At 36.1% G+C, this 11147-nt stretch overlaps 2 protein-coding genes across 3 annotated transcripts; one reads left to right on the top strand and one right to left on the bottom strand.

Moving 5' to 3' along the window:
• Positions 1 to 493: 493 nt before the first annotated feature.
• Positions 494 to 7343, bottom strand: LOC119987526 (signal peptide peptidase-like 2). Of its 2 annotated transcripts, none has more exons than XM_038832455.1 (14): positions 7097 to 7234; positions 6050 to 6208; positions 5790 to 5901; positions 5458 to 5577; positions 5201 to 5352; positions 4898 to 5077; positions 4075 to 4109; positions 3047 to 3203; positions 2515 to 2568; positions 2154 to 2246; positions 1882 to 2024; positions 1302 to 1372; positions 1029 to 1112; positions 494 to 930 (listed from the first exon to the last, which is right to left on the bottom strand). In XM_038832455.1, exons 1-14 carry the CDS (start codon positions 7232 to 7234, stop codon positions 821 to 823), a joined length of 1608 nt encoding a protein of 535 aa, XP_038688383.1. In that variant the 3' UTR covers positions 494 to 820. The 2 variants fall into 2 exon arrangements, 1 of the variants encoding a protein (XP_038688383.1); XR_005465460.1 differs by having other exon boundaries at positions 873 to 930; positions 1215 to 1372; positions 7097 to 7343.
• Positions 7344 to 10000: 2657 nt separating this feature from the next.
• On the top strand, positions 10001 to 10605 carry LOC119986873. The gene is made up of 2 exons (XM_038831566.1): positions 10001 to 10329; positions 10398 to 10605. The coding sequence occupies exons 1-2, from the start codon at positions 10001 to 10003 to the stop codon at positions 10603 to 10605; spliced, it is 537 nt and encodes a 178-aa protein (XP_038687494.1).
• The last annotated feature ends 542 nt before the right edge of the window (positions 10606 to 11147 follow it).

Below are 11147 nucleotides of genomic sequence, written 5' to 3'. Positions count from 1 at the left end.
TTGCATGAGGTTTATCTATAGTGAGGCTTAGTAAATTATGGGATTTGATTGTTGATTTGATTTGGTAATTTGTCTTGAAAATTCCTAAATCTGCCCATAGCACTTGTTTTTTTGTTAAATCTGAGTTTGTGCCATCCATTAGCTCAATACTTGTTCATCAGTATCTATATTAATTGTCTGATCATCCTTCATCACATTTGAGCTTAGGTGTAAATTGTGCATCTTGTGCTTTTAGGCATTGCTAGGGTTCTTATTGACCAAGCTTTGATTATATTGCGTACTTGTGCAACATATCATCACCCTAGGTGAACTCGGTTTGCTTGGAGTACCCGGTTGGAAATACACTTTATGTGGTTTGGTTACTTTGTTGTCGAAATTGGTCTGGGGGGTTTCTATTTGGGATTTGGAGATACAATTCACCCCTCCCCAAATTAGCTCAAACGAACCGAGCCACCCCTCCCCAAATTAGCTCAAACGAACCGAGCCAAGCTCATCGAAAACTCGTCTCTTTTACAGCCCTACTTGTTGTACAGACTACAGATACACTAAAAAAAGAAAAAAACCCAAAAAAAGAAATCCATTCCCACCTCTGGCAATACAAATACTTAAATGCATCAAACTGTAAACAAGAAGTGGTACTTCATCGAACAAATGATGCAGACTATGCTTAATTGATTAAATTAGAGAACATCAAACCTTCAAGTGTCACTACGAAGTTAAATTGAGCTTGACAGGGTCGTCTATCACCCAGATTCTGATGACCAGCAATGTTGTACAAGACACTACCATATAACTAAAATGAGGTTTGATTTTTCCTCATTCATTCTGTTGACTGACGGAGATGGACATGTGGGCAAGGTCTCGCTGGCTCTCCTTGCGTCCAAAGAACCTTGAGGTCCCCTCTCTTCTTTGCTAATGTTATCAAAGCTCCTGTATCAATGTTTCAGCTCCAGATCAGCTCATAATGTCTGACATTGCTATTACGTGATTCAACACTGTTTTGTAATGCTAGCTGTAAGACAATTTACCTAGTATGAAGGGAACAATGTAAAGCAATGCTGGTTGGCCATGTCCATCCATCAAATTTAGTGCCACATATGTTACAAGAAGACCTGACAACGAAGGATCATCAAACAAAATGGAGAAAATTTGTTTAAAGAGATGTACATATCACGAACAAGATAATAAAGAATGGAATGCAAATTAATAATCACTTTTCCTCCCCATGATCATTTCATTCTTGGAAATTATCATTGCATTCATCCCGCTTACGAACGAAATGTCTCTCTATCGTCTCTTACCCATTCCGTAAGCAAGCATTGCCCACAAGAAGTATCCAGATCGAAGACTCTTATTTGCAAGAAAATCATATCTGCAAAGGACATCAAATGTTGCTGAGTGAATATTTCTTTTCAGGTACATTAACACAAGAGGTATTAAATTGAAAGAAATACCCGTTGCTAGAAAAGGCAAAGGAAAGAAGTAGCATATCATTTTATTGTCAATATTTTAATATAAGAATTTTGGGCAGTGTATAATTAAGTCCATTCATTTGTAACAATACGACGAAGAATTTGGAGTCTTAAAACCATTTAGAGTAAAATGACAGCAGAAGGAATTCAATATTTTTCTCTTCTTTTAGAACTCTCTTGGCATCTTCTAAAGGGATTAAGGGAACTTCCCCTACAGCTGTCCCTATGTTATGCTTCCCTTCCTCAAAGTCAAATGATAATAATATAAGTGATCAGGAGAGGATACGGGAGGATGTTTTGAGAAAACATGTTAGAATGCCATCAAAGTCTGAGGTAGCAATAACAAAGTGTAAAAAAGAAGTAAGCTCTTGTGACTTGTGAGTATGAAAAAAGCCATGGAGTTCCAAACCTCAGTGAGAATGTAACAACCAATCCTGGTAGAAGGATGTCACCAAATCCTATGATGCTATAACCACCCCATGGGTCAAACATTCGTGGGATCTTTAGTAGCATTGGAATGCCATCCTCTCCACTTCTATCACCACGAGCGACCTACGGGAACAGAGGAGAAAATAATTGAGTTACTGCTGCTAGATCCATATGAATATATCAGTTGTCATTGAAAACAAGAATTGAGTGTAGTATAAGATTGGGAGTAAGATTCACAGAAGTACTACTTACCACAATCATAACACTTTCATTAAACAACTTCTTAGAAATGAATACCCAGAATATGTCGTACAAGAAGGCACAACTGAGCAAAACTGTCCCTACCTGACCCAAAAACCAATAAAAACAAAGTCAGAAGAACGGATATGGGATCTTTCTGATTATTATAAAGCTTTGTTTTTTTTCCTGTGGGCTGAACGCATATACATTCACTGGTGAGATAAAACTCTCCACCAGAGCACTGAATAATAAGTTATAAAACAAAGACATTTCATATCACAGAGGTTACACGAGCAGGGGGTTTAAAAATAATTACTCCTTACTCATCAAGAAAAAATAGAGCCATCCACCAATAATAACTTTGCAGTTTTACCTTGAGATTTGGTACACGAACAATTTGAAGAACAGTAATTATCAAAGCAATGCCCTGCGTGCAGAAAGAGCTTGTTAGGTGTCTATCAGCATTAAAGTACACTAATCATCTTTTCTCAAAATAAAAGGGAGGAAAGAATCATAAGCCAACAATGGTAGATCTTATGCCTTGAAAGAAAATTCACAAGTTTTGTAATAATTAACCCATAATATAGAACTATACATGAAATACCCATAGCTGCAAGCATATGGCAGGCATTTCTGTCAAGTAACAGTGATCTTGTTTATTGGGTGAATCTTTTAAATTCATAATAGCCAAAAATATTTTTGATAATTTTAGACTGAAAGAAGTCCATTTTTCTTTTACAGAGAGTCGACAAGCCACAGCATAATTGTCTGCCTTGGCAATACGATCCAAACGATTGTCAATCGTCTTGTGATAACTTTTCAATTTACTAATGTGAAGATTATGGAAATAGCTAAATACAAAAGATATCATATTCTCAATAAAATAATAGGAGAAATATCCTTACAAGTACATCTTGACCTATCCAGGCATAGGAATCAGTGCGATAAACTGCCCAGACGACGGCAAATGCTATGCAGAATGGAGCAACAGCCAACGTAAGATAGGACACAGCTCCAAAGAAAGGCACTTTAATGTACGATTCTCCAGTGCGTTTGAACCACCTATAAAATAATTATAGCATTTTCATCTAACTTCACGATACACAGCCAATTCTCTTCAAAAGATGCAATCCTTGAAGAAACATCCTTGACCAAGGTAATTTTGTAAAATTAGTTATTCAAACATATGATGGACAGATGGAGACACTCAAAGCCTAAAACATTAGCATATGTATGCTGACGTATCACTCTACCTGTGTAGTAAGCTCTTATACCAGTACAGTTTCAGTACCATAGTGACATTATTTTTTTTAAAATAATAATAAAATAGTAACAGCAACAGAAAATTATTTAATTGTAATAACAGGCATGAAATATCTTTCAGAAAAAGTGTAGCCAAGAAAACATAAATTGCTACAAATGGTGCAAACATAATAATTCTCCTACCACACCCACATGAATTTAGATTAAATGGCACCCCACCCCCCAAAATAACCAAGAACTTGTTTCAGCACTTCAGCTACACAAACTTTCTGTCTTTGAGGCACTATGACATTAGGGCACCATACTTTTCTATATCACTTCAAACCACAGTTTTCTTCAAACCACAGTTTTATTGGCATTATTCTTTCCCTATTGAAGCTGTAAAATAAATCGTGAGCATTACTTGAGTCTTAACTGCAAGTTGTATCATATGACTAGAATCTGATATTTCAAAAGTTGATCAAATGATTGGGCAAGTTATCCCAGTTCAATATAATATATAACTGATTATGACGGCACATTGAAAGATATACCTAGAACAAGGCACCAAATATGGAACAAAAAATCATCTCCGACAGCTTACATATGAGCATATGATAGGTTACATGCTCACGTGCACTTTTTGTAAGATGAAGGAAATCACACATCAGTAAATGATAAATAATTTTACCTCAATAACACAGCAACCAAGCAAGTTTGCAGTCCCTACATGCAAAAGAAACCCAAAAGGCGAACGTGAGTTGACATGAAAAAAGAAGGAATTATAAAGAGTTTAGGAAGGGGTGCTGACAAAGCAATAAAGAAAAACTAACATATTTTCACTATCTTTAGATTTCAAATACTGTGTGATAGGCCCATTGGCAAGGTTTACAAGAGGACAAGGCCTGCACGTCAGATTGTGACAACTAGCTAAGCACGAGTGGACCAGCTGGTGTTTTATTATTAGTATTAGCTGTTATTCTAGTGCTTTCCATTATCCTGTAGGGTTTCTTGCTTTTGGGTATTTAAGGGGAGAGTTTCTGCTTGTTCTGTAGGCACCTTTTGGATAGTGGTTTTGGGAGGCCCTGGCACCTCGAGTGCTCAGGAGTTGTTTACAATATTCTCTGTATTAGCTGATATTCTCCTTGGTTCTTATCAATATCAGTATATCTATTACATCTGGATTCTTATTTCTTTATTCAAGCCATATTTCTCTGGATCTCGTGATATTACCCTATCACTGTGACAAGACCATAATGCACAAAACGCTAAATTGCGTCATAAGTAGCTAGACAAGCTTTGCGTATGAAGATTGCAATGCATACATGCTTACACATATTCATAGTACAACTGCACGGAGTTTGCATGATATCATGATATCAGATATTTATAAATATACGTAAATGTACCACATGCATATATGTAATGGCAAGTTCAGATGAAGGTAAACACAGAAGGACTTGTGCATCCATGTGCAAGTACAACAATAAAGGGGATGGAAAAGAAAGCCATACCTCTACACCACCAATACAGAAAAGAACCACCAGAAGCTCCACAAACCAATATGACATAAGTTTGTAAAGCATAATCAAGAAGCATGAAGCAATAACAACAAAGAGGACTGCTGATGTAGTGTTGATATCCACGATGCCACTGCCCCCTTGAGCTTTGCCATCTGGAATATCATCAGCATCCTACATGAACAAGATAAGAGAGCAATTAGCAAGTGTTTGCAAGATGTAAAAAGGCAGTGAGGACCTATTTAGCAAAAGAAAAATTAGGCTAGAAGTGACGAGAAAAGATAAATAAGAAGGAACCTTTAATAGCTTTTCTTGCTCAATTACTGCTTCTCTAGCACTCGATGCAGACCAAAAAGATGCGCACAAAATCGTGCCAACAGCCATCAACCACAAAAAGACTTCCGCTATGTCAACAAGAGGTCGCCGTGGGGAATATAGCTGAACTTTCACTGCAGAGTGCAGATAGCTTAGAATTAAAAAGCTAACTTGTTTAGGTGATACTAACTAATAAATATGTTGCCTAACACAATACCAGGGCAAATGATAGAGTGCACCTGATGAATGATTCATTAGCATTCTTTCCAAGCTTGTGCCAGCATCTTGTGGGAGCATAATAGCAGGTATGCGTATATCAAGATCGGTTTCATCTGGCTCACAAACCATCTTATAAAGTTCTGCAGACAACAAGAAAATTATTTTTAAGAGAAGGAAAAAATAGAAAGGAAAAAGAGCATTAGACAACGATTGTTAGAAATGTTTCCAAAATGCCAGTTCTTGTCCCTTTTAACTAGGGATCTTCAGGTCAAAAATTGTCCATATTTCATTGTAGTAACCCCCCCATTTAGTCAACTCATACATCAAGGGAGATCAATGACATGCTCTTTACCTTTCTGGTTGTTTATGATAAGGAGAGCTGAGGCACCAGCAGTCTCTGCATTATTTGCCTTAGTTGTGAATTTGCAGTGGCCTCGGTCCACTATGATGACATTTCCAGTAAGCTAAACCACGTCCAAAATAAGTATATATATACATATATATATATATATATATATATATATTAGTGAACATCAACATAGATCATTGTGTGCAACTATCTACAACTGTTCAAAGTACATTGATGATTCAATGGAAAGAGGAGGGAAGAACCTTAGTCTTTGGCGCACTACAGCAATCACGAGGATCTGAAAGGGTAAGGCTGATTTGGTTCGCATTTTTTTCCTTTGACACTATGGTTGTGCCAAATCTAGCACCCACGCCAACAAATTCTTCATCCTCTATTCCATTAACCCAAGTTTGAACTTTGACCTAGCATAAGCATTGCCAACAGAAAGAGATATGTAAATAAATAAAGACAAACTTAAATGGCAAACGAGAATAGAAAAGCCCATTCAAAAATGGTTTATGAAAGGAAACAAGGATACATTCCTTTAAACCAGAAACCAAAGAGTGACCAGAAAATGGACCACAATAAATTGAAGTAATACATTAAGCCAAGACTACTAATTAGTAACCATCCATCCTAATCATTTCTCAACAGAAGCATGTACATTTTCGTATAAAATGAAAAACCAAAAAGAGAGAAACAAAAAAGATATGGGGTAAGAAACCAACTATGGAAAACAAGAAATGGACCACTTTTATCACAATCTCCACATTTTCATTCTTCCACCTTTTCAAGAGGATCGCCCAAAAAGGCATTCCTAGTTATTAAACCAAGCTATTTTACCAAGTAGGAGATAATCAAAAATAAATGTCCAGATATAAAATGAGAAATCCCATGAACGAAAGAAAAAGAAGAAACAGACAATTTGGGGAAAATGGAACGAAGAAATCTAATTAATTGAATAACAGTAGTCTTAACAATTTTGAGTTCTAATAACCTCAGTAATGGGGCAAGACCACCAAGATGGAGGCCCAGAAAACCCAACTTCTACTTTGAACGGGCAAAACAATTAGAACTAAAAGCAGTCAAAAAATCTACAAAATTCAATTTTTTAGAGACAAAACTGCTAGAGAAGTAAGTAGCAAAAAGAAAAAAGCAAAAACGCTAAGAAAGTATTGTAAAATTAAGATCGCCGGTCTCTTTCATCATCCGCCATTAAAAAAAAAAAATTAGGGCAGACCCAGATGAGAATTCACAAGAACGAAGACTGGGTCGAAATGACGAGGGAGAAAGAGCAATGGAGGAGTTACCAAAACGAAGTCGTTCTCGCACCCAGGCTTCTTAGGAGCTGAATCGTCGTCGTGGACTATGTCACCAGCTCTGACGAAGAAAGGCTGGCAAGCGAGGGATACAAAGATCACCACCAAGCATAGCTTCTGCCAATCCATGACGGATTCTTCGCTTGATTTGCTTTTCAATTTCTCTTTCTCTGCATCGAGAGCAGAGACAGAGAGAGAGAGACAAGGTTCAAAGCTGCTTCTCACTTCAATTTTTCGTTTTCCTTATATTGCATTGTTCTCCTGTTTTCTATTTTACAATTTACACAAAAACAATTATTTATTTCAGACAATGAAATATATGGAAATTTTATCATCCCACCACTAATTTACTATCTTTATATCACTTTTTAAATTTTTATAGTTTACATAAATATCATTTGTACACAATGATATATTAACCCTTAAACTAAAAATTTTAAATAAATAATTTTTATATATTTAATCTGATGTGGAAGCTATTATGCTTCTGTTTTTCTATCTCTTTCTAAAACCTTAAAATTGCTACATTGTATAATAGTCCCCTACTTTTGCAATATTTCGGATTATAGGTAAACATCATGTTTATTTCGTTTCAAATTACCCTTTAAATAATTAAATCTCATCTATCGATTTGTTTATAACTTTTAACAGCCTTCTTTTTGGAATTGATTTGGGATGAATTATTTAAAAAAAAAAATTAGACTTGTCAATTGAAACATTATTGAGTCATATGTATACTTTCTACAAAAATAAATTTAATAAAATTGGGGGTATTTTTGTGGAATTGCTTTATTTGTTACTTATCTCTAGATGTAATTGCAAGGATGGCAATGACATGAAGAGCCTAGAATGGGCATTATGTCTGTGTTGTATGTTTGATGTTTAACGGATCATGTGCCAAGAAATACACATGCACCCATTGCTGTAAATAGTCATCTATATTATCCTTTAAAAAAAAAAGGAAAGCCAAAATATAAAAACAACTTCCGTTTTTTTTATAGGTAATATCACTTTTGGTCGCTCAATAATATGACCCAGTTCAACTCGATCATCAATTTTTCAAACGTTTGAAGTTGAGTATTCATCCAAACATATTTTTGCATTTTGGGACAATCAAATCTATGAGGTGAATGGTCTTGAAATTTTGAACCACAAGTCTATAAGGGTTGTTTGGTGACTTACTGTAGTAATTTTCCACCACAAAAGGTAATTGTGCATGATATATAGAATTTCAAGTTTGGTTAAACTCTCTTGTAACCCTAAAAAGGTAAGTGTACAATTTGCGTTTTAAGGAGACAATTCAGACCTAGTTAACTTTCCTTCTCATGATCATGTTCAAGTGTTGTGGCATAGGTGACTGAATTTTGATCCTCTCCACTTTTCCTTCTCAATAATGAGCCTGTTTGGGAGTACTGTGAACTGTTATGAGCTGCTGTGAGTTATAAAAGTGTGGTGCTGTGAGGTGAGTTGGGACGCAAAAAACTGTTTGGCGCATCACTTTTAAAACTGTGGTGCGGTCCTGTGAAGTTTGTTTGGTGTATCTAAATTACGGTTATATTAAATGACTAATAATATTAATATAAAATCACTTAATGTTTACATTGTACATTAATCTAAAATAAAATAATTGATCTAATTTAATTACGTATGACAATTCGACATATATTGTAAGCGTTTGGGAGTGCTGTGAGGTGTGGTGAGGTGCTATGAGGTAAAAAATTGTGATGCTGTGAGGTGAGTTGGAACGCAAAAGCTGTTTGGCGTGTCAAAAAAAACTGTGGTGCTGTGAGGTGCGGTACAATTGAACACAGTTCAAACGCACTGCCAAACACTATCAATGTCAAATAATTGTGGATTTAGACCCAAAACTTGTGAGGAATTGACCATTTTGACCATGAAGCCTCCCCATTAATTTTGTCTTCAAAAGGAAGCCTTTCAATGTTGAGGCTAGCAGCACTCACACTGGTATACGTAAACCAATGTGAGAGCATCAACAATGGGTGACCTTGATACACACTTGATATTGTCTCAAAATTTGTGCACTCATTGTATTTTGGAGTGTGTATTTCATAGACACCCACAATGGTACAAGTTCCACCATTTGTTGAGAATAACCAACCTTTACTTTCCCTCTATATTTCCTATAATAAAAATAAAAAAAACCATTTCAACATACCATCAACCTCCACTTTCCCTCCATATTTCCTATAATAAAAATAAAAAAACCATTTCAACAAATTACCAACCTCCACTTTCCCTCTATCTTTCCTATAATAATAATGAAATAATGTTATATTAATTCATAAATTCTTGTATGAACAAAATACTTCAAATAATTAAATAAACAATTTAAGGTTTCATTTACAACCAATTTATGAGCATGTGTGAAATTAAATTTGAATACATCAATTTCTCATTCAATAGGCAATTTCTCATTCAATTATATATCATTTATGAATTAATGACCTTATATTAGTGCAATTCAATGAATGCAGGTCTTCGTTTTCAATGATACCCGTACTATTTCAACAACAACAATAAACCAGAGCAACTACATCGCCTTTCACAATAATTTCAAAGCTTCTACCCCAGTCTGATTCATCTTGTATCCTCATTCTTCACTCTCTAGCTTTTGCAACATCACTGGCAGGTCTTTCTAATTGGCAATTTCAACTGCAACTTATGGAACAATTTTTGGCTCTACAACAACAAGAGATTGATGACATTAACATGATAGAGCAAGGTGTTGCAGATTTAGAGGAGAACGAGCCACTTTGAGTTTCTAAACGCACATTCATAAATCGTGATAGTGTCAAAGCGTACAACGAGCTTGTCAAGAAGTACTTTGTTGTGGACTGCATTTACCCACCACGCATGTTTCGACGCCGCTTGCGAATGCGAAGGGAGTTGTTCCATTGTATTCGAGCCGACATAGAAGTGGTTGAACCCTATTTTCAGTTGAAATATGATTGCACTAGTAGGGCAGATTTTTCATCCATCCAAAAAATTACAACGGCCTTGCACATACTTGCTTACGGAAATCCCATTGATCGTGAGGATGAAGCTCTTAGCATTACAGAGATGACGGCAACTGAGACAGTTTGTATCTTTTGTCAGACAATCATTAACATGTACTCTGAGCAATACCTAAGATCTCCCAATGAGCGAGACCTGATTCGATTGCTAGATAAGAATAAATCTCGTGGGTTTCCAGGGATGATCAGGTCTTTAGATTGTATGCATTGTTGTACAATAATATATCCGTTCTTGACCACTCGCCACTTTTCGACAGGTTCATTCAGTGCCCAACACCAAACATTTCGTACGAAGTAAATGGAAGGATGTACCATATTCCCTATTATTTAACCGATTGCATATACCCTCACTATGCCATATTGGTCCAAACACTCAAGCACCCGAAAAATGAGATGGAGAAACATTTTGCAAAGAAACAGGAAACGACAAGAAAGGATGTTGAAAGAGCTTTCGGTGTGTTGTAATCAAAATGGGCAATAACTCAGGGTCCAGTTCGATTTTGAGATGAAGAAACCGTCACAAATATTATGAACCGTTGCATTATTCTTCATAATATGATCATCGAAGATGAGTGGCATTTGAATATCAAACCATGGCAGCCTATTCTTGGTGAAGTAAGGCCATCCGGCCTACTTGAGCATGATGAAGGGCTGCTGGGATGTTTCATATCTTCATGCATGCAGCAAGTTCATGATAGGTCCATCAATGGTAGGCTTCGGAATGACCTTATGGTCCATCTTTGGAATAATTTTGGTGGAGAGACTGCCCATATGTAGTTCTATGGTTTATGCTCTTCTCAAAACTTATTTGACCTTCATGTAATAATCAGCATCGAACACATTGTAATTGGAATTCTTCCATTTGAGTTTTTCTCATTTTCCTATTACCTCAACATCATTTTTATAACACTTAAGGAGATGAGTAACCCCCCTCGAATGGCAACAATTATCATCTACAGAGCATGGATTTCTCCATTTTATTTTTTTCTCACAAAAGAGATTGCTGT

This window comes from Tripterygium wilfordii, chromosome 20 (genome assembly GCF_013401445.1).
Source record: "Tripterygium wilfordii isolate XIE 37 chromosome 20, ASM1340144v1, whole genome shotgun sequence".
Lineage (NCBI taxonomy): Eukaryota > Viridiplantae > Streptophyta > Magnoliopsida > Celastrales > Celastraceae > Tripterygium > Tripterygium wilfordii.
Note: the sequence above shows the minus strand (reverse complement) of the source record. Positions and strands in the feature narration are given on the sequence as shown.